Source organism: Protomyctophum bolini (assembly GCF_963924005.1).
Source record: "Protomyctophum bolini genome assembly, chromosome: 4".
Lineage (NCBI taxonomy): Eukaryota > Metazoa > Chordata > Actinopteri > Myctophiformes > Myctophidae > Protomyctophum > Protomyctophum bolini.
In genome coordinates, this window is record NC_137865.1 from 40449077 (window position 1) to 40472784 (window position 23708).

Genomic DNA, 23708 nt, shown 5'->3' on the forward strand with positions numbered 1-23708 from the left:
TAAACTAAAGCCTGTACCTGTGCACGCGACCTCGCCCTTTAGGGCGAGGAAAGAGCAAAACACAGACAAAGAAAATTCTCAATCCCTCCCACCCATAGTGCTCAGTGACACCACATAGAATAAAATAGTAAGATGATGAAATACTGTCATGGAAAACAATAACATCTGAAATGGTGATGACAGTCAACCAGTGGTATCTTGTCTTTTAAATGGTAAATGGTGCATTTATATAGGCGCTTTACATTCACCCATGCACACACACATTCATACACCGATCGCGGCGGAAGCCATGCAAGGTACCAACCTGCACATCGGGAGCAATTCAGGGTTCAGTGTCTTGCCCAAGGACACTTCGACATGTAGACAGGAGGAGCCGGGATTCGAGCCGCTGACCCATGGATCATGGGACGACCTGCTCCACCTCCTGAGCCACAGTCGCAGTGCTTCAACTCAAGTATAACGGACAAGGGGCACGCAAACCTTATCAAATTGTCTCTCTTTGTTTTTCAAGACATACAGTACAGAGTGGGCAAAGCCTTCTGGCTTGGCACCCAGTTGGCAAGGTCGGGAGGATGTCATCTTGGAAGGGTAACAAGAATACTCGCCACATTTACCCTTTTTGCCGAGTTATCTTGACAACTCGGCAAAACGTGTAGAAAACTCGCCAGAATGTTAAGAAGAATCGCCGCGGGACGACTCTTCTTCACATTCTGGCGAGTTTTCTACACTTTTCGGGGCACTTTCAGCAGCTGCAGCTGCACGTTTCTGAATGTTCTCAGAGCCTGCATCTCCGCATGCTGGGGGTGGCTCACGAACACATTAAGAATAAATCAGGCATCACTGCGCTTCATTCACAGATGTCTTTTGTTGGCCGTTCGTGGCGATATTATGGACAGCTCACAACGTGCGCTCACGAACACATTAGTCGTTAGTTAGCCTATTCTGTACTGTTGTAGTAGGCTAGCTATTCATTCAGTTTCTCTGATTCTGGCTGGATTTGGCTGCCAGTGTAAATGGGGCTTTTCTGAAGGTTTTGGTGGTCTGGCAACTGTTCTGTCCTATTTCAAATATGATTCCCTCTGCCTGCATGTTGGTTCAGTCAGTTAGTACAAGGACCATGCTTCTTATGAACATGAGGCCTAAAGATTGAATCCGACCTCTATATGTCTTGTCTTGCATGTCTCTCCTCTCTCTGTTTTCTGTCTTTCTACTGTTAAGGCAATCTGTGTGAAAGAAAAACAGGAGACATATAATTAAATACAATGGGAAAACACTGTCTGGGTCAAAGTAGAGCTGCAGGTCACACAGCATCCTGACGTCAATGCTTTCTCTACATGGGCACAAAAGCTGCACAAACTATATGTTTATAACTCATTTTGACATTTATCTGTATTGACAAGTTGACAACAACACGTGGCAGCAAACTTTAGTTGCATATAGGTTACAGGTCATTTCCCAAAATAACTATGGTCTCACAGAGTACACATACCGTAGATAGTACAAGCACACATAGATAAAAGTCTCCCTCTAGTCTAGTCTCCCTAAATAGTTATCTAATGATAACAGCCTTATTCTGAAATCCTTGACACTATAGTCTGGGGGGTGGGGGTCTGTTATTATTATGTAGAGCCCACTCTCTATTAAAACTAAAAACTGCACAATTTTCTTTGTATTAAAAGCCAAACATCTGGGTCATGTAAGCAGAGGGTCTAGCAGTGATGCAACTAGAATAAAAAGGCTGGTTTAGTGACATCACTCACTCAATTCAATTCAAAGGATATTTATTGGCATGAGAAAACACACGTTTACATTGCCAAAGCAAGTGTCACTATACAATAAAAAACTGTTGAAAATGTGGAAAGTATACTGTACCCCCTCCAACTGTATTATACAGTTGGAGGGGGTACAGCATTTTGTAAACAGAGCTATGTCACATTGCATCATTATATACATGTTATAACAGTCACTCACAAAAGAGAGGAAGTGTAGTCTATCTGTTGTTGTCTGTAGTTTTTGGGGCCTGGCTCTTGCCCAAGACAACAATCTATCTTTGCCCTTGTCAATGCCTAATTTCTTGCTTGAGTTGCTTCTACCGACTCCGAGCATAAACAATTCTAACATTTCGAGCATTGATTAATGTTTTTGTTTTGTTTTTTGTTTTATTTATTCGATGGTTTTTGATTATTTGTGACATCACTGGTGAAACCTTGACATTCGCCTTTAACGCTGATCAGCAGCCAACCAGCGACAGCGATAAGAAGATAACACTCCTGGGAGGGAGGGAGCGTCTAGGGCTGAGCTGACAGTATCAGATTCACAGTACAGAACACAAGCTAACCGGCTAACTAAGCCCGTGGAGCGCTTTTTGTGTGCGTCTTAACTTGCCAATGAATGATTAATTCAAACCGAACCCACATGTTCGTACCCAATGTATTTATCAGAACTTTGCTGAGAATCGCCACGTTTAGCGACGGTTATATATTTGCTTGAAAAAATGAATTCCGACGTCAGTAATGCTTCTCCAATGGAGGAAGACGACGAGCTGGAAGACGGAGAGATCTGCGACGATGAGACCGAGGAGAACGACGTGGATCTGAGGCCTACCAGCGGCGGTGCTTCGCCGCGGAACAACATGCCGAACAACAATAATAAACGACGCCAACAGCAGCACCAGCACCACCACCACCCGCACAGTCTGCTGGGGCCGCCGCCGAACTTTCGCCATCTGATGCCGTACAACGGACCTCACATCATCATGCAGCACGGCCCTTTCCCCCCGACGGGCCACAGGCAGCAGCAGCAGTGCGGGCCTAGCGGGCCCGACCGACCTCCTCCTCCGCCCCTGCCGCCGCCGCCGCTGCTGCCGCCGGGACTACTCGACCACGAGAGCCCGCGGTCGAACTTCTGGGAGCGCAGCCACGGCGCCCTGGGGAGATTCAGGCACCGCTCGGCCGTGCCGAACGGATCGGGATCGGGAGGAGGACGCCTGGACTGGGACCGACCGGTAGGAGGACCGGTCTGGAGGGATGGCGGCGGCGGGGGAGTGCGAGACACCACTCGGCCTCCACCCGTTCGCTATGGGCCCTGCACGGAGAGCCACAACAACAAGAAGGTTTCTCCCACGAGGAAGCGTATCCTTTTAATACCGATTATTTAATATAATTTATTTGTGTTTGGGACTAGTGGGGAGTGCTAATCTCATTTTGTGCCTGATCGTCAGTCGATATGCTGTAGTTCTGATTGGTGTTACTGTCCAATGTCCATGGCAGCATACTATATACCGTATATATATAAGACCATAGCATGTGTAGACTAGACTGACTGGCACACTTATTACGGCTTTCCAGGGAATGTCAGAGTCGTTTCCGCCTCGCACACGTTCAGACTGACGTAACATTCACATGTCAGTCCAATGAGGCCATTTTACACAGCAGGGTTAGCCGTTCCACTCAGAAGTGGAGATTGCAAGAGTTTCCTTTTTGAATTGTATGTTTTTGTTCCCCATTATTGTCACAGAACACAGTTCAACACACAGTCAGTATTTCTTTGGCCATAAATATATTTGTATTACCTTGGCTTCAATTAAACTAACTAGAGTAAAAAACAACCAATATTTGTAAGGCTACTGTGCTTTCCTTTACTCTTCAATCCAGAAAAACAGCAGGGGAGGAATCAGGGAAGAAAGATGTGCATACAGTACACAGTTGCCAAAACAGAAGCTGCTGCCGACGAGAGCTTCGAGGACTTGCTTTCAAAGTATAAGCAAATTCAGCTTGAGCTGGAATGTATTCGTAAAGAGGAAACGGCGTTGGAGCCCAACGTTTTCCTGCCAACAGAAGAGGAGACGCCACAGCACCCTGCCACCAGTATTCCCCAGACCGAACCAGTACCCGAAGAAACGGCCAGTATTCACCAACCATCTCCTACGGAGGAACCACAAGGCCTCGAGAGTGCAGACAAAAAAGCCTTCCAGGCGTTCAACATCAAACCCATCCGCCAGAAGCTGCTCACACCTGCGGAGCTGGACGCTGCGTTTAATAAGAGTGGAATATTGGAAGAGCAACAGGGCGAGGCGGCCGAAGATGCTGAACAGGAAGAAGAACAGGGCCAGGCATCAACGCTGGATGTCAACGAGTCTGACAAAGTTCCTGCTGATCTCCCAACTGCTGCTCTTAAAGGTTTGTGTAACATATCAGAGCAAACATGCAGCCATATGACATGCAATCGAATAGTTGCGGGTTCAGTTTCCATAATGGTAAGTCTGGTAACGATAGACAGCATCGGCTAATCAGTGAATTGTTCTGTGTTTTCAGAGGATGAAGATGGAGGGAAGACGGAGGAAAAGTCGAAACAAGAAGGGAGTGTGGATACTGCCAGAAAAAAGACCCTTCCCCGCAGTAAAGACGCAGGGAAAGGAGCGAAGGGGAAGGTGAAACTATCCTGTGTATGTTGTGTCAGTGGGTCGGCGGAGGAGATGGAAGAAAAGACGACTAAAGGGAGTGTGGACACTACCGCAGAAAATACTTCCCTACCCTGTGATAAAGGAGAAAAGGGACCGGTGAAAACACCATGTGTATGTTGTGGCAATGGGTCGGCGGAGGAGACGGAGGAAAAGCTGAATAAAGGGAGTGTGGACACTGCCGCAGAAAAGACATCCCCCTGCTGCAATAAAGACCTTGCGAAAGGAGAGGAGGGACATGAGACGACATGTGTATGTTCACTCTGTTGTGACAGTGTGTCGTCCGCTTCCAGTGAAGAATCGTCCTCGTCGCCTGACAAAGTATGTCTAAGCACAAATCGGCATGGTCTATACATTAGCCTGTCTGTACAACTTTAAACTGTTACTAACTCACATGTTTCATGAAATATTTGGCCATTTATCTTTACTCAACACCCAAAGTTTAGCTATAAATTGATTCTAGTTGAGAAAAAACCCAAACGCATATATAATCTATTACAGCTAATTCAACAAGAAATATGTTATATCCATTTACCAACTTGTTTTTCCCAGTGATGTTTCCAGTGATTCTATTATTTCTATAATTATTTTTTTTACATTATTATTACTTGTATAAACCAACTGTACAACTCAAAATGTAATGGTTTGACAAGGGTGGTTAATGCTTCTGTACTCCAACCCTTCACAGCCACTGGTCAAGGTCGAGGAGGAGGAACTGTCTGAGATGCAGCTTCGTCTCCTGGCGTTGCAGTCGGCCAGCAAGAAGTGGCACCAGAAAGAGCAGCAGGTGATGAAGGAGAGCAAGGACCGGATCACCAGGGCCTCCCAGGAGAAGACGACCAGGGCCTCCCAGGAAAAGTCGACCAGGGCCTCCCAGGAAAAGACGACCAGGGCCTCCCAGGAAAAGACGACCAGGGCCTCTCAGGAGAAGGCTGCCAAGGCCTCCCAAGAGAAGACCGCCAAGGCCTCTCAAGAGAAGACCGCCAAGGCCTCCCAGGAGAAGACCACCAAGGCCTCCCAGGAGAAGACCACCAAGGCCTCTCAGGAGAAGACCGCCAAGGCCGCCCAGGAGAAGACCTCCAAGTCGGGTTCTTCTGCCACAGCTCCGCCCAAAGGCCATAGGGTCACCACTCGGTCGGTTTCTTCTGCTGCTGCTTTAGAAAGGGCCCGGACCAGGTCCAAGCCCCTGGAGAGAGACCGAGAGAGACCCACGGCTGGGGCCAGGCAGACGGAGAGAGAGAGGACGATCTCCGCAGAGAGGGACAACAGGGCGAGACCCGGCCCCAAGCCCCTGGCGGAGAAGGGAAGAACCCCAGTGAAGCCTCATTCAGCCAGGAAGACGGTCAGCCCCGGTGAGAAAGGTCCGTATCGTACCCTCTGCACCACTTTTTGGTCTCTTCACGGGAGTCGTTTTCTTCGGCCATCACATATCCTGTGACACATTAGGCCCTTGCATCCTATTTCACAGATTAAACGATAATAATTAAATACACTATATACTTTTATTCAATATTTACCTTTTTACGTTTCCTCTTTTTCATGGCCATCATCCAAGGCTTTGCAGCCAAGCAGGCGTTCAGGAAGCAACAGCTGCGAACATGGAAGCTGCAGCAACAACAGGAGGAGAAGCGACGACAGGAAGAGGAGGAACGTCGCAAGCGAGAAGACGAGATCCGGAAAATCCGTAACCTGTCGAACCAGGACGAACAATACAACCGCTTCATGAAGCTGGTCGGAGGCAAGACACCCCCCCGCAGTAAAGTAAGATTCCAACTCCTGAAAATCTATTAATGTCTTGGTCGTTGTGACTTCCAATTTTCCAGGCTGTAGAAAGTATGAATAATGTTAGATGTAGTACTAAAAGGTAGGTAGGCAAGGCAAGGCAATTTTATATAGCACCTTTCATACACGAGGTAATTCATAGTGCTTTACAGAATAAAAACAAATACAGAGTGCAAAAGTTTAAAATGAATACAGATTATAATAGATACAATTTAAATAAGATAAAGGAGCATATGAACAAATACTTCCACCTTTTGATTTAAAAAAAAAACCCCACACAGCTCATTTAAAGCCCAGGCAAGACCTAGCCGCTGTTAGACGTCATTGGGATAGGAAATGTTAAATAAATATGTTTTTAAATTGGACTTAAAAACAGCTATGGTTGTGGTGCATAATAGTGAAATGCTGCTTCACCATGTTTTGTTCCAACTATCGGGTGAACTATTGGTAGGCAAGTAGCATAATGCACAAGACAAGTGGAGCATAAGGTTCTCAAACAAAGGTCCAAAATATAAAAGACAGGGGAAGCTAATAGCTATTGTATGTATAGTAATGCCGACATTTTTACTAGCCTCATATGCTACCCTTATAGCAGTTTGATTAGGCATACATACATAATAAGAGTAACTAGTATAGTACATACAGAGCACTCTGCAATGCGTTTTGAGTGTTAATAGTTAAAAGCAGTTTATTGCGTATGTTGGATGTATTCTGGTACTAGTATAGAGCAAACACAATCCACCTCAGCTGTCTGTGTATTAAAATGTTGTGTGCTTCAGTCTAGGGACAGAGAACACAGGAAATCTACAGGAAAACAAGGCCTGGACACGTCAGGAAACCTCTACCAATATGACAACTATGACGAGGTTGCCATGGACACCGACAGTGAAAACAATTCACCAGGTGGGTGACCATTTTACAGGCTTTCATGTGTTCTGTGCTGCATCACCCCCTGACAGTCCCTGGATCTTATTTAGGCCTGACGTCGGAATTAAAAAAAAATGTTTTCTGAAATACCCATTTCTATATCAGTGGCGCTCAAACTATTTCATGTCAAGGCCCCCTAAAATGATATGTATTTGGCCGCCGACCCCCATATGAAAATATGTAGTTCCAGGATTTGAGTAAAAAAACGTTCGCTCTGAAAGAATATATTCAAAGATTTGTGCCACATTTTCATGATTTTTCAAAAATGGCATTTTCAATAGCTAATGACTGTATAACATAATGCTTGAAACACCACAAGGGGTTCCCGCCCAAAATGGGTTAAAGAATTTACTTTGAAATGTGTCTTTATTTTCATATTCACATTGGGACAGTAAGGCTGGTTTTCGATGCAAGTATGAAAATCAGGATTTAATTCGCATTTCATTTGAAAGGGCACTTGTTTAATATATTGACTAATGCTGAAATTGACAATATTCACATGTACTATCTATGCTTGTTTCCTGCTAGCCCCTTCGCCATCGCATCATCTATTTGCTGCTGAAGATCCTACCTGTAGTCCTCACATGCCTCCATTCACTGCAGACTCTCCACAGTTTGGAATGGTATGCCAGTGATTCGTAACCTTTTTAGTTTTATTTCAAAGATCCCCCGTTTGATAAGCATTATGGCATTAACCCTAATCTACACTATAAAATGTTCCCTGGATTTTACAGTGAGTGTATGGTTCCATTTGTACACTCTTGGAGTTACAGACTTGAAAGTGATTTGGTTCTTAGTTACGTTTATCAATCATCCATCCCTGGAACCCCCTCAAAGACCACTGGGGGTGCCTGGAATTGACGACATTCATAACATTTTTATTACATTTATCAGTGTGACTAATGTCCACATCGTGTGTGTGTGTGTGTGTGTGTGTGTGTGTGTGTGTGTGTGTGTGTGTGTGTGTATAACTGGCACAGTAGCATGGCAAACTTTGCCACTGCCAGCATTCAATGGTTAGCTGAAAAAAATGAACTTAACTTGATCATCTCTGACCTGAGAAGTTGACTGTTGGCTTGTGGTAATTTCTATGGCAAAGAACCAACCACCTCTGAAATGATAAATGCTGCTACACGTAGTAGCCTTTCTCACTTCATTTGTGTAGCACATTTTTTAACATCACGTATTTTTGTGATTCTTTTTTTTTTGTTTGTTGCTCAGCCTTTCTTCGCGGCGCTGTTGTCCACACTTCCTCCCCCGCCACCCCCGCTCCCTCCTCCCCCCGACGAGGTGGAGCCGCCGCCCAAACCGCCGTTTGCTGACGAGGAGGAGGAGGAGGAGATGCTGCTGAGGGAGACCTGCCTCATGTCCATGGCCAATAAGAAAGTGTCCCCATCTGAGGTAACGGTACTGTCCCCTCCACACTACCACCACCGCAGTCGTCACTAAACCACTTAAACCCATTTCGACCGGAGACCAGTTTTCTGAAAAACCCATGTTTCTATGTCAGTCATTCTCAAACATTTTCATGTCAAGGACCCCCAAAAATATATGTAATAGGCCGTCGACCCCCATCCCAAAATATGTTGTTCCAGGGACGCCCCAGAAGCAAAGTTTTGAGTTAAAAATGTTCGCTCTGAAAGAATATATATTCCAAATTTGCCACATTTTCAAAAATAGCAGATCTACAAGCTTGTAGCGAGGCACTCTGCTATTTTTCAATAGCTAAAGTATAACATAATGCTTAAAACACCAAATGGGGTTCCCGGCCCGCCCAGAATGGGTTAAACCCAGTATATACTGCTGGATCTCTTTGCCGAAAATAGCTGATCTACAAGCTCACAATGTGTTGCCGTGCAACTTGTTGTGAGTTAGTAGATCGGCTATTTTCAGTAGCAGCATGAATGAACAGATTGTGGCTGGGGATGTTCTGTTGAGTGTCTTTTTTGTTTGGTGAGATGAGCATTAATACGAACTAACAATGGAGGGTATGCGCATGCATAAAATTAATGGCAAATCGAGTGTTTTTTTTTAATGCAATCAGATAGGACTTCTCTGTTTGGATGTATGGGCTGTCAAGGCCAGAAAGTAGCTTTTTGCCACTCAGTAGGCGTTCCCGCATAACTTACAGGTATGATGATGATGTCACGCGCATCATGTGATAACAGGAAGAGGGATTTTTTTGTCCCCCACCACAAAGGGCACCACAAATGGTTATTCTGCCACTAGGCTCTTGGGTCTGTCCAATCTGTGTCGAAGTGTAACTATAGTAGCTTTATGAACGGTTAAAAATTTATATCTCACGATCTGATCAACTGTAAAGGGATTGCGTCCGTGAAGTCTGTGCGTCTCTCCTTCGAACCCCCCCTCTCTCTTATTGACACATTCCACCCACCTCTTTGACATGTCTTTGAATCGCGTGATCGGCCCACACGGATGCTTCACTGCCGATGGCACAAGCAGACACGGTCGCAGACACTAAAGACAGTTTGATGTCAGCTTGGTAATTGGTATCATATGACAGATTACGAAAATAACTGAACACGCATCACATCATGAGCTTATATATATATATTAGGGCCGGGACTAATTGCGATTAATTTAGATTAATTAACTACAGAAAAATGAATCGCGATTAACTACAGATAAATTAATCGCACCTTTTTTTTCACCGCTGAACGTTTCTCACTCAGCGCTTTTCTATAGTACTGAAAACTGGAAATAATAAAAAGTCACCCCATTTTGTGTTGCCTAGAACTGGAGGTCTGACAAAAAACAGTAACAATATGAAGTAAGTACAGCTTTGTGATGTCACTGAGATGTACTTGTTACTGTTACTAATTGTTTTTCAGACCTCCAGTTCTAGGCAACACAGAATGGGGTGACTTTTTATTATTATTTCCACAACAGGTATATTAATGACAGTAAAATGTTGAAAATGAGTGGTATCCTGTAGTCACTATTCATTGATTCACTGGGATACCAAAAAACATAAAAAAAAAAGGTTTCTCGCTGTTCTCAGGTTGAATATTGATATGCGATTAAAATGTGATTAATCTAGATTAATTAACTACAAAGCCTCTGATTAATTAGATTATTTTTTTTAATCGAATCCCAGCTCTAATATATATATATCGTCTATTATTATTTTTTAAGTTCAGATATAATGACCCAAATACTGGGCGCCGGGTTGAAAGTGTTTGGTTTTGGTGCATATTGCAAAGTTCATGATATAACTTGTGCACTTAATTTAATAACTTAACAATCTGTACTTTCATTGTCCCCTAAAAAAATGATGACTTACAAGTAGCTTACAGTGTCCAATCACTGGCTGTCCTAAATGTGGGACTACATCACTGGTGGTGGATGACATGTTGACCACTTGCTTTTTCACCGTTCACACACACACACACACACACACACACGCACACACACACGCCAACTAATTTTCCGTGATTCTATGTTATCCTTTTCTTCCTCTAGGAGAAGATGACCACTAGCGGCCCTCCCTCTCCGAGCCCCCAGCAGCCCACTGTGGGCGTCCAGCCGGTGCCCACCAGGGGCAACCTGAACACGGTGCCCCAGACACGAGGCAACAAGTTCCCCCGAGGACATCATGTTCCCAGAGCCCCGCATGGTCCCAGAGCCCCGCTTGTGGTAAGTTCCCCAGAGGCCATCATGTTCCCAGAGCCCCGCTTGTGGTTTAAATTACGTTTTATTGCATACATTTTTTATTAACCCATTCTGACCTGAGATCAGATTCTAAAAATGTCTTCTACATCCTGACAGTTTTCTGAAAAAGCTATGTTTCTATGTCAGTCGTTCTTCGATTTTTCAAAAATAGCAGACCTACAAGCTCGTAGCTCGCCACTCGGTGGCGTGCTATGAGCTTGTAGATCTGCTATTTTTCAATAGCTAAAGCATAGCATAATGCTAACACCAAAAGGGGTTCCTGCCCAAAATGGGTTAAAGGACCACTTTTCAACCTATCTTCATATAATTGGTCACCAGTGACATCATCGTTAGGCAGATTTTCTTTTTTTAAACAACGATTTTTATTATCATGAGAACGATGGCTTCCATTATTCCATTATATTAGGAATAGAAAGCCTCCAGTTTCGATGATGTCACTGGTGGACGAGTTTCTGAACTGCCCACAGCTCTCCCATGAGACACGGACTCAGTAGAAAAATCAAAAAAATCATTTTATCATTAGTGAAGGACATTATTGGTTGAAATGTGGTGAAGTGGTCCTTTAAAAATAAAAAAATGTTGGGTTCCAATGGATCGAACCCACGTGGTGTTTGTGTTTTAAAAGGACTAGTTGAAAGGACTATTTTGCCCAATTCTGACAGCCTTGATTAACACTCTGCATTTGACAGTAATATAGATGTGGGCGTGTAGGGACTTTTCCAGGCTTCATGTGAAAGTAACACAACAGCACGTGCATAGCTGTAGGCAACATGTGCGAGCAATACACACCAGCTCCAATGAAGACTATCTTCAGCTGTGGGCGTTGAGAGATGATCCTGGCGGGAGTCATGGTGGACAATGAAGCTTCAGTAGAGGTTTTATGCAACAGCCGTTGCTCGTTGCTTAAGGGTCATTTTTCATGTCGGTCCCTCCTTTAGTCCAATTTGTGGTTCTGGTGCACATTACAGAGCAAAAAATATTGTCTTATGTTGGCATAATAAAAAAGTTCTGCTTTTAACTTTCAAACGGGAACACAACCATTCTTCTGTGTTTAGCAGGAAATTAAGTTTTTGTTTTTGCCATTTTCTCTTATTAGATTTTCTTATTTGTGTGGTAGCAGCAAATGAAATAAGTGTAGACTGAAGTGTGTTATGTGTGTGTGTTAGCTCCCCAGGCACAAGTCTGTGGTGGTGCAGTTGAACGACTCTGATGACAGTGACTCTGACATGGACGCCTGCACTTCTGCTCCATCTGTGTTCGGAGGCCTGGAGTTCATGATCAAGGAAGCCAGGAGGACGGTAGAGGTGGGTGGCTTACTGGCTTTGACTTGAAATTACTACAACCATAAACATCTACTACTCTAATGATGACCTAATAAATAAGCCTCCTCATTAACTATTTATTTTAGAGGCATGTTGCTTACTTGTTGTCTGTTGTCATGGTTACTCTATATTATAGAGTAACCATGACAACAAGTAAGCAACATGCCTCTGCAAAAGTGGTCAGAGAATAAGAGTGTCTTGTTCAGGGAACAAGATTTTCTTTTAATTATTTAATTTGTATTATTATTTCTAAATGTCACCCTAGGCTGCGAAGCCTGCGAAGCCCAAAAGTGCGTCCGGACCTGAGAAAGAGAACAACCCAGTCAAGACCCCCGAAGCTCTGCCCGAGTCCAAGAGGGCCGAGTATCGTCTGCTCAAAGAGGAAATCGCCAGGTATTATTTTGTTGCCAACCAGTATTATTAGTTGTTTTGCTGCTTGCATATGATGTGCTTGGTACAATTTCATCGTGAGACTGCCTTTGCTAATATTGTTTGCAACGCTGGTACTTTAAGACTGGTACTTTAAAAAACTAGACTAGACTAGTAATATTGTAAGGAAAAAGGCTCAAAGAGTCAGAAATGTGAAACGTTTTGATAGAATGGAAAATAATGCGGTGCGGTGAAATGGTTAAACTTTACTTCTCTGACTCCTTCATTACAGCAGGGAGATTAACTGTTCCTTCTCTGACTCCTTCATTACAGCAGGGAGATTAAACGTTCCTTCTGACTCCTTCATTACAGCAGGGAGATTAAACGTTCCTTCTCTGACTCCTTCATTACAGCAGGGAGATTAAACGTTCCTTCTCTGACTCCTTCATTACAGCAGGGAGATTAAACGTTCCTTCTGACTCCTTCATTACAGCAGGGAGATTAAACGTTCCTTCTGACTCCTTCATTACAGCAGGGAGATTAAACGTTCCTTCTGACTCCTTCATTACAGCAGGGAGATTAAACGGTCCTTCTGACTCCTTCATTACAGCAGGGAGATTAAACGTTCCTTCTCTGGCTCCTTCATTACAGCAGGGAGATTAAACGTTCCTTCTGACTCCTTCATTACAGCACGGAGATTAAACGTTCCTTCTGACTCCTTCATAACAGCAGGGAGATTAACCGTTCCTTCTCTGACTCCTTCATTACAGCAGGGAGATTAAACGTTCCTTCTCTGACTCCTTCATTACAGCAGGGAGATTAAACGTTCCTTCTCTGACTCCTTCATTACAGCAGGGAGATTAAACGTTCCTTCTGACTCCTTCATTACAGCAGGGAGATTAAACGTTCCTTCTGACTCCTTCATTACAGCAGGGAGATTAAACGTTCCTTCTCTGACTCCTTCATTACAGCAGGGAGATTAAACGTTCCTTCTCTGACTCCTTCATTACAGCAGGGAGATTAAACGTTCCTTCTCTGACTCCTTCATTACAGCAGGGAGATTAAACGTTCCTTCTCTGACTCCTTCATTACAGCAGGGAGATTAAACGTTCCTTCTCTGACTCCTTCATTACAGCAGGGAGATTAAACGTTCCTTCTCTGACTCCTTCATTACAGCAGGGAGATTAAACGTTCCTTCTGACTCCTTCATTACAGCAGGGAGATTAAACGTTCCTTCTGACTCCTTCATTACAGCAGGGAGATTAAACGTTCCTTCTCTGACTCCTTCATTACAGCAGGGAGATTAAACGTTCTTTCTCTGACTCCTTCATTACAGCAGGGAGATTAAACGTTCCTTCTCTGACTCCTTCATTACAGCAGGGAGATTAAACGTTCCTTCTCTGACTCCTTCATTACAGCAGGGAGATTAAACGTTCCTTCTGACTCCTTCATTACAGCAGGGAGATTAAACGTTCCTTCTGACTCCTTCATTACAGCAGGGAGATTAAACGTTCCTTCTCTGACTCCTTCATTACAGCAGGGAGATTAAACGTTCCTTCTGACTCCTTCATTACAGCAGGGAGATTAAACGTTCCTTCTCTGACTCCTTCATTACAGCAGGGAGATTAAACGTTCCTTCTGACTCCTTCATTACATCAGGGAGATTAAACGTTCCTTCTCTGACTCCTTCATTACAGCAGGGAGATTAAACGTTCCTTCTCTGACTCCTTCATTACAGCAGGGAGAAGCAGAGGATAGTGAAGGAACACAGCAGCCACAGTCCTAGCGCCGCCTCCCCAGTGGTCTCTGACTCCGAGGCGGAGTCGGCGAAGGCCACGGCAGAGCTCCGCTTAAAAGAAGCGGAGGAAAAACTCAACAAACACAGGTATGTAACGCCCTCGGCACTGGACCAAAGGTCACACCCCTGAACCCCTGTGTTGCACAGTCCCAGTTTCACCTTTTATTTATTCTCAGAGCATTGAGGTTCCCCCTCATTTGCAATGCTGACGAGATCACACATATAAAACAATTTAAGACAGATATAAAACACAAATCAAGTCTACATGTAAGGCATAGAGACACTGTTAAAAACAGTTACATATTGAGGTATGGAGGTTCAGAAGCAGGTTATTAAATTGACCATATGATATCGGGGTACCAATTTTCAGTGTTTCCAATCCAATCCACTTAATTTATAAAGCACATTTTACAACTCAGAGTTTACAAAGTGCTAGAATAAAACTAAATGCACTGTAGCTAAACACAGAGAACAACAGCAAACACACGAAAAATATAGAAACTCACCCGGGGTTAAAAGCCAAGGTGTAGAGGTGGGTCTTTAGGTCTCTAGGGTGTTCCATGTAGTAGGGGCATCGAAGCAGATTGTCCCAGTTCAGACTGCACAGATGGGACCTCTAGTGTAAGACATTCACTTGAACGGGTCTGACGACTCGAGTATTTATTTTCCAGTTTAGCAGCAACGTTACCTTCTGCCCCTTGTCCGTCTCTCTCTCTCCCAGAAATCTGTTGCAGAAAGACGAGGCCATTCTGCGTCAGCTGCACCAACAGGAGCTGAAGAAGAGGGAATCCGCGGTGAAGGCAGCCGAGTCCAAGGTGGTCAAACTCAAAGAGCAGCTGTTGGCCTCCGAGAAGATCGTCAGTGCCAACAAGACTCTCCTCAAGAAACTCCAGGAACAGGTGAGGTCGAATGGGAGCAGTGTTGATTTTGACAGCACGTTTTGATTTTAGTCTTAGTCATAGTCTCTTGAATGGTTTTCATTTAGTTTTAGTCACATTTTAGTCACCTGCAAGTTTTAGTCAACTAACTATCATAAGATTTTAGTCGAGTAAATCTATAGTTGATTTAGTCGACTAAAATGTATTATGGCGGGCCTTGATGGTGTCGTAATGACAAAGTGTAAAATGACTTAGTTTTTAAGTTATTTGTTGACAATTGTCAATATATTTAGTCTTAGTCATCATAGCTTCGTTTTCATTTACTTCCCATTTTCGCCAGTGAAAAAAGGTAGTCGACGAACATTTCTTGGCATAGTTTTAGTCGACGAAATCAACACTGGATGGGAGCTAGTATTCAGTGTTTTGATTGTCCGTTGCATGAAACGTTTCTAAAGGTGAGCGGTTTAGATTGAATGACTTCTCTCAAAAGTCTACAATTGTTCTACATTAAGGTTGTGACAAACGGACCTGTTTTTTCCCACCACTTGAAGCTAAACTGGGGTTTCTAGAACACAAAAAGGAAACGTTTCTCAAATTATTCCTACACGCCACTGTGACAGAGCTCGTAATAATGAAGCTCCCATTTGTCCTGCATAGTTACATCGTGTGGAGCACCGTGTGTCTATAAAGAGGAGCGTTGCTGTGCGGATGGAGAAGGAGTTGACCCTGGCCCAGATGGCGCTGGGCAGGGGCCTGAAACGACACACCGACTCCAGCCATCACTTGGTGAGTCTAATCTAGAAGGAATGTATGAACCGTGACCCATTTAGACCTGAGGACGATTCTACAGATGCCTTCTAAATCCTGACAATTTTCCTCATGTGTCTGTGTCGGTGGTTCTCAAACTATGTCATGTCAAGGACCCCAAAAATTATATGTAATTGGCGACCGACCCACATCTGAAAATATGTTGTTCCAGGGACTCCTGATTTAGAGTTCTCTGAAAGATTATATTCAAAGATTTGCGTCACATTTTCACGATTAAAAGAAATATAGCAGATCTACGTACAAGCACCGAGTACCGCGCTAAGAGCTTGTAGATCTGCTATTTTTCAATAGCTAAAGTATAACATAATGCCCAGAATGGTTTAAAAACCCTAGCAGCGAAAATAGGCGGGCATTTGCCAAATAGCGCAGCTTTTATTATTTATTTATTTATTGGCCTTTATTTATTCAGGGAAGACCATTGAGGGCATGCTCACTTTTTCAAGGACGCCCTGCGTACAACATGATCAAAAAGTACAAAAAATAACACAATTTATGTATATTCAATGATTTCACCCTGGTCAACAAAATATACAGTAATATACTGTATATCAAATCAAAATCAAATCAAACTTTATTTATATAGCACATTTCCAACAGCCAAAAGCCGACCAAAGTGCTGTACAACATGACATCGAAGGCAAGAAATAAAAATAATAACATACATTGACACAGAGTAGCGATAAAAATGAACAAAGGAACTGTTAAAGTGCAATTAAAAGCAAGGGAGAACAGATGGGTTTTGAGTAGGCATTTAAAAACACTGATCGCCTGGGCAGATCTGACGGTGAAGTGCAGTGAATATGGTGGTTAACTTTAACAATGAGAATCAGACCAGAGTGTTCAACACAGTGTCATTGCATCATCTTGTTAACTGAATAACAAGCATACAAAAAAAAATCATGTTTGACACTAAAACATGATATTGTTTATTGTTATTTAGACTCTTCATCGCTCTCTAGAAAATCTCTAAACTGGTATGAACATAATTTCTGTCATGTTATGTTGTAAACGATGGATATTTGTCTTGCCATAACGTGTGCATTCATTGAGGTTATTAATACGTTCATTGACTCCTGGTGTCAGCCGTCTGTCAAGTGATACGTTGAAGGAACGCGCATCGATCTCACAGAATGCCCTGATCAGAGCTCTCTGGTTCTGGAAGCAGAGCATTATTGGAAATGCAAAGCGAATACAGATCGTAAGGTTTTCAACGTGGTTATTTAACCACCGTTGCCTTCTTTTTCCTCCAGCCGGTGAAGCGGAGCCGCCTGGACGCAGCTCCCCGCGGCTCGGAGCGCCACTTCGCCGAGCTGATCGCCCAGAAGCAGAGGCTCCAGCAGCTGGAGTCCGAGTACGCCCTGAAGATCCAGAAGCTGAAGGAGGCCCAGGCTCTGCACAACCGCACAGCCGGGGGGGCGGTCCCGTCCGAACCGCCCGTACGGGCCTCCACCCCCATCCCGTCGCCGCCGCCGTCGTCGTCGTCCCCCCACCACCACCACCACCACCCGCCGAGCCAACACGCCCCGCCGCCGTCCAGCCCGTTCCCCGTGCCGCAGCCCTCCCTGCACGACCTCACTCAGGACAAGCTCACGCTGGACAGCGGCGACGAGGACAACGACAATGCCGAACCTCAAGCGGCGGCACTGGCCGCCGCCGGTGCCACCGCGGAAGAGACCCCACAACGTAGACTTTCCCTCCGTCAGTCCAACAACACCAAGCCCAACCTGGAGCAGCTCGGCTCCACGCCAGTCAAGGATGGCGCCGGCGGTGGCAGCGGCGCGGTCAAACCTACGGCCAAGGCCGCGGCGGCCAGCCCGGCTACCGCCGAGCCTTCAGAACTGTTTGCAGGACTCCACATGGAGGCGCTGAAGAAGAGGGATAAGCAACAGGCTCGGATGGGAGATCTCCTGCTGAGCGAACTCCACAAACTGGGAGGGGACGTGGTGCCTCCTCCGCTTGGAAAGGTGATGCGGAAAGATGTTCACAATCTAATGATGTTGTTGACATGACACTCAAAAATGACTTGTATTCAAGTGAGGGGGGGGGGGGGGGGGACTGTGGCAAATTAATATTAATAGTTTATAAATGATGATAATTATATATAATAAATAATAATCTGTAATATTGCTGCCTGGCTTTTCAGATGATTCCAGTGGATGTGGAAGCCATCTCGGGCCAAACGGCTGCTTCTACAGAGCTGAAACCGGTCCCATTTGGACCATATCGTAGCCCTCTCCTGGTCTTCAAGTCCTACAGGTAGAATATATATATACATATATATATATACTCAACATAACAATAAGTCTACGAATAATTATATGTTAACTTAAAATTGTGACGCGGTGTATACATGACTCCAAGTACACGTTATTGTACATTATTTACACTAGACGATAACAAAAACATTAATGCAATTATGCCGTTTGATACACAACATACACATTCATATATTGTTCCTTGCTTGTAAATTCATCATTCTATTAATTTCCGGATTTTTTTAATGAAGATTTAAATGTCTTTTCTTGTCTCAGATTTAGTCCATATTACCGGACGAAGGAGAAACTATCTCTGAGTTCTGTAACGTTCAGCAACGCCGTGGAGCCAAAGAAGAGTTTCTGTCGCTTTGATCTGACGGGTACATGCAATGACGACGACTGTCGCTGGTAAGTCCTTTGATCTGACGGGTACATGCAATGACGACGACTGTCGCTGGTAAGTCCTTCCAAACTAAAACCATGACCTCACCTCACTACGGCGGCGGTGGCTCAGCGGTAGAGTGGCTGGATGGTAACCGCAAGGTTGCCAGTTCGAACCCTGTGGGCTCCCCCAGAGTTAGTGTCGGAAGTGTCCTTGAGCAAGACGCTTAAAGGATAATTCCATGCTAGAATGCTTTCTTATCTTTCTTACCTTTCTTTGTAGTTGTTACGTCCCCACCAAAGAGGTCCAGGTGTTTTTTTGTGAAAAAACTCCTTATTGGCTATTTTCCCTACCATAAGCCCTCAATGAATTGCATTGCATTGAATGGGAATTGAATGGGGCTATGGGGTGTTATGCTAGTTCGCTTATTTCCATCGAAAGAAGTAGTAAAGTGTGCCGCTTGGGATATTATTTACATTATGAAGAGAGGATATATACAAAGAAATTATAATTTTGAGCGATGGAAATAAGCGAATTAGCACAACACCCCATAGCCCCATTCAATTCCCATTCAATTCAATGCAATTCATTTAGGGCTTATGGTAGGGGAAACAGCCAATAAGGAGCTTTTGCACAAAATAACACCTGGACCTCTTTGGTGGGGACGTAACAACTACAAAGAAAGGTAAGAAAGCCTTTTAGTATGGAATTATCCTTTAACTCCTAATTGCTCCTGATGTGCTGGTTTGGTGCCTTGCATGGTTTCCGCCGCCATCGGTGTATGAATCGGTGTATGAATGTGTGTGTGAATGTAGTGAATGTAATGCGCTATATAAATGCACCATTTACCATTTACTAGTGTTGTTTTCGTCGACTAAAACTAAGACAAAAGATGTTCGTCTACCTTTTTTCACTGGCGAAAGCTAAATGGAAACTAAATTAAAACTAAGCTATGACTAAAACTAAGACTAAATATACTGACAATTTCGTCAACAAATTCTTCGAAACAAAAACAATGACCTCACCTCACCACTGTTGTTTTCGTCGACTAAAACTAAGACATTAGGCGGTCGTAGACTACCTTTTTTCACTGGCAAACTATCTACAAGCTCACGTTGTGGGCTTGTAGATTGGCTATTTTCAGCAAGTGTCAATCAAGGCCCGCCAAAACACATTTTGTTCGACTAAATCTACTGTAGCCGACTAAAATCTTATGATATTTAGTCGACTAAAACTAGACTAACACTAAAACATTCCAGGTGACTAAAATGTGACTGAAACTAAATTAAAACTATTCAAAAGACTGACTAAAAACCAACACTGCACCTCACAGGTACTTGATGTAGTAGTGCAATTCATCTGCGCTCTTAGTACACTGTAATTGTATACAAGAAAAACAAAGCATTTCCCTGAAAATTCCAGAGCTCCTTTTGTCTGTGGTTTAATTATTTCTGTCTGTTCTGTTTGTCTGTGGTTTAATTCTTTCTGTTCTGTTCTTTATAATACTTTTGTCTGTGGTTTAATTCTTTCTGTTCTGTTCTTTATAATACTTTTGTCTGTGGTTTAATTCTTTCTGTTCTGTTCTTTATAATACTTTTGTCTGTGGTTTAATTCTTTCTGTTCTGTACTTTATAATACTTTTGTCTGTGGTTTAATTCTTTCTGTTCTGTTCTTTATAGTACTTTTGTCTGTGGTTTAATTCTTTCTGTCCTGTACTTTATAATACTTTTGTCTGTGGTTTAATTCTTTCTGTCCTGTTCTTTATAGTACTTTTGTCTGTGGTTTAATTCTTTCTGTCCTGTTCTTTATAGTACTTTTGTCTGTGGTTTAATTCTTTCTGTCCTGTTCTTTATAACACTTCCTCAGGCAGCATATGAGAAACTGCAGTTTCACTGGAAACCGGCTGTTCCAGGACATCCTGTCCTACAACCTGTCCTTGATTGGCTGTACGGAGAGCAGCTCACATGACGACATCAGAGCATCTACAGGTGAGGGTTTTGTAATACATGCATCTACGGGTTGGCTTTAACCCATTCTGACCTGAGATCAGATTCTAAAAATGTCAGTCGTTCTTCGATTTTTCAAAAATAGCAGACCTACAAGCTCGTAGTGCGCCACTCGGTGGCTTGTAGATCTGATATTTTTCAATAGCTAAAGCATAACATAGTGCTAACACCAAAATGGGCTCCCGTCCAGAATGGGTTAACCCATTTAGGCCTGAGGTCAAAATTTTAAAAATGTCTTCTAAATCCTGACAGTTTTCTGAAATACTAGTAGTAGTAATAGTTTTCTGTATCGGTGGTTCTCAAACATATTCATGTCAAGGACCCCAGAATCATATGTAATTGGCCACCGACCCCCATCTGAAAATATGTTGTTCCAGTGACCAGACCCCCCCAGTAGCAAAGATTTGAGTTAAAAACGTTCGCCCTGAAAGAATATATATTTAAAGATTTTTCAAAAATAGCAGATCTACAATATGTAGTCCAGGCCAGTGTCCATGACATCAGAAACACTGGGCTCACTGCTAAAATATCTAAAACCACATATTACACACACAAAACATGCTACATCACGCGATGAGGAAATGTTGCACTTCTGTTCTTGTTTATTGCTTTGAAATGTTGTATGATGTTTGTGTATGATGGTCCGCCACTACGGAGAAAGTATTGATATGGAAGATCAAACCCTGAAACCAGGAGTCTAAGCGAAGGTGAGAGAAACCTCAGAAATAGTGGGGAAATGGTTCCTATTTGTCGCGCCCTACATGGGAGAGTCGCGCCCTGCATGGGAGAGTCGCGCCCTGCATGGGAGAGTCGCGCCCTGCATGGGAGAGTCGCGCCTGTTGACAGCCAGGGCCGACAAGCCCTGACCTTAGAGATGACCCCGTATGTCGCAGCAAGGAAGACTTACAAACCACCGCAGACACCACCTCCCCATCGCAAGCAAGAATGGAACCGGGGAGGGGGAGGAGGGCAGAAGCGCCGAGGCGCACACCGAGAGAGACGGGGGGGGCCTCCCCCCGCTACACAGCACATGAGATGACGCGTGGAGCCATGGACGGAGCGGCATAACGTCCCCAGACTGGGCCGAGATGGGCCTACGATGACGGGGCCAGCAAATCATTCCCCCCGCTTCACTCCGCACCCATGGGGCCCCCTCCTCCCCCCCAGCAAACTGAGTGGGCCAGCTCACGCGGGCCTCCTCACACACTCATGCTGCGGTTGAGGCTCCGGCGAAGACAGGGTGGATTTATGTGGGTTAGGGTGAAAAGGTCACCACAACTGCCTGCGCTGTATATACAGACTTTATACGAGCGAGGTAGTGGAAACAGACAGGAAGTCAGGGCTCCTCTCTACCAAGAAAAGAGGAGTCAGCGATGTTACTGTACATCGATTCTGTGAGAAGCCATATACGGTGATATGTACAGACTGTACTGTGTAGCACGAATTTATGCTTAGAGGTGTGTTCAAATGTAACCATAACTATGACACGTCCGGGCGGGCGGGGAAAGTTGTATGCATCAAAGTATAAATGCTTTTGACACAGGAAGAGACTCTCTCTTCCTTTTTTCCTTTGAGATGACAACTTAACACGGAATTTCTGTATTGAATGCTTTTTTCACTTTTGGGGCATTTTACCTCTGTGCTAATTTTCTTGTACTGAACCATTATGGATATTAAAGCGACTGTTATCTCTACTTAAACAGTTTTGTCTGACTCCCATGCATTTTATCTAGGACTGGGTATTTCTCCTCTGCCATTTCCTCTGAATTAACCCTGTTTGGTGAGTACTGTGGTGTAAATAGATATTTACAGGTCACGGTTGTGAAACCTCTCAGTCCCTTGTTATAGTCAAAGGGAAGTGTATTGGTGTTAGCCGAGAGACGTGGTTAAGACGTCTCTTGAAGGCACCACTCAATCGAGAAACGAGTTGTACCGCACGATGAGTGACTGTCGTTGGACATAGGCTGCAATTTGCAGGCCACGCAGTCCAAACAGGACATCGGGGTATTCTCGGATTGAGCCCGAGTTAACAAGTGTTAACAGGGAAGCACTGGCCGTTCGAGAGAGGGGCCTCTCTGTGTTTAAGTAACACAGCGAGTGGGTCCATGTAAGCGTGCATTCCAGTAACGAGAGTTCTGTCTTTAAAGTTTGATATCACGGCTATAGGTTTTGCTCTGATAAGGTGTGGTCTATAAAATAAACGTTTGTTGGTCTGTTTCATATTAAGGTAATTCACAAAGATAGGTTGGTCACAAGTAATAATTAATTTTATTGTTGTACACTCAGGCCATGGCATAAAGAGCAGTGGTACTTGTACTCTAAGGTAGTTATACTTGGGTAGGTAAATAAATTAACAACCAGAGATAAGTGTGGAGTAGCGCACGCCGCACAGTGCACACACTAGGCTACTGGGGTCTGGAAATGCGCACGGCATTGTTATATGTCCGCGGGCACTCTTCAGCGCCCTACATGGGAGAGTCGCGCCCTGCATGGGAGAGTCGTGCCCTGCATGGGAGAGTTGCGCCCTGCATGGGAGAGTCGCGCCCTACATGGGAGTCGCGCCCTACATGGGCCGACATGGGAGTCCCGCCCTGAATGGGAGTCGCGCCCGACATCAGTGTCGCGCCCGGCATGGGAGTCGTGCCCGAAATGGGCCGACATGGGAGTCCCGCCCTGAATGGGAGTCGCGCCCGACATCAGTGTCGCGCCCGGCATGGGAGTCGCGCCCGACATGGGCGGACATGGGAGTCGTGCCCGACATGGGAGTCGTGCCCGACATGGGCCGACATGGGAGTCGTGCCCGACATGGGCCGACATGGGAGTCGTGCCCGACATGGGCCGACATGGGAGTCGTGCCCGACATGGGCCGACATGGGAGTCGTGCCCGACATGGGCCGACATGGGAGTCGTGCCCGACATGGGCCGACATGGGAGTCGTGCCCGACATGGGCCGACATGGGAGTCGTGCCCGACATGGGCCGACATGGGAGTCGTGCCCGACATGGGCCG

The 23708-nt window shown here is 44.6% G+C and overlaps 1 protein-coding gene across 3 annotated transcripts in view; it reads left to right on the forward strand.

Moving 5' to 3' along the window:
• The first annotated feature begins 2337 nt into the window (after positions 1-2337).
• The window catches only part of zfc3h1 (zinc finger C3H1-type containing), a 42104-nt gene continuing 20733 nt past the window's right edge, over positions 2338-23708 (forward strand). For 2 of the 3 annotated variants that reach the window (XM_080762034.1, XM_080762036.1), the window contains exons 1-18: positions 2338-3131; positions 3654-4178; positions 4314-4780; positions 5148-5820; positions 6015-6220; positions 7021-7144; positions 7697-7791; positions 8390-8569; positions 10652-10825; positions 12028-12165; positions 12449-12576; positions 14291-14437; positions 15072-15249; positions 15886-16014; positions 17307-18020; positions 18200-18312; positions 18588-18719; positions 20560-20681. In XM_080762034.1, the coding sequence (XP_080618160.1) occupies positions 2495-3131; positions 3654-4178; positions 4314-4780; positions 5148-5820; positions 6015-6220; positions 7021-7144; positions 7697-7791; positions 8390-8569; positions 10652-10825; positions 12028-12165; positions 12449-12576; positions 14291-14437; positions 15072-15249; positions 15886-16014; positions 17307-18020; positions 18200-18312; positions 18588-18719; positions 20560-20681 (4882 nt within the window). In that variant the 5' untranslated portion in view covers positions 2338-2494. The remainder of the gene's footprint in view (positions 3132-3653; positions 4179-4313; positions 4781-5147; positions 5821-6014; positions 6221-7020; positions 7145-7696; positions 7792-8389; positions 8570-10651; positions 10826-12027; positions 12166-12448; positions 12577-14290; positions 14438-15071; positions 15250-15885; positions 16015-17306; positions 18021-18199; positions 18313-18587; positions 18720-20559; positions 20682-23708) is intronic. The other variant, XM_080762035.1, reaches the window with a different exon arrangement.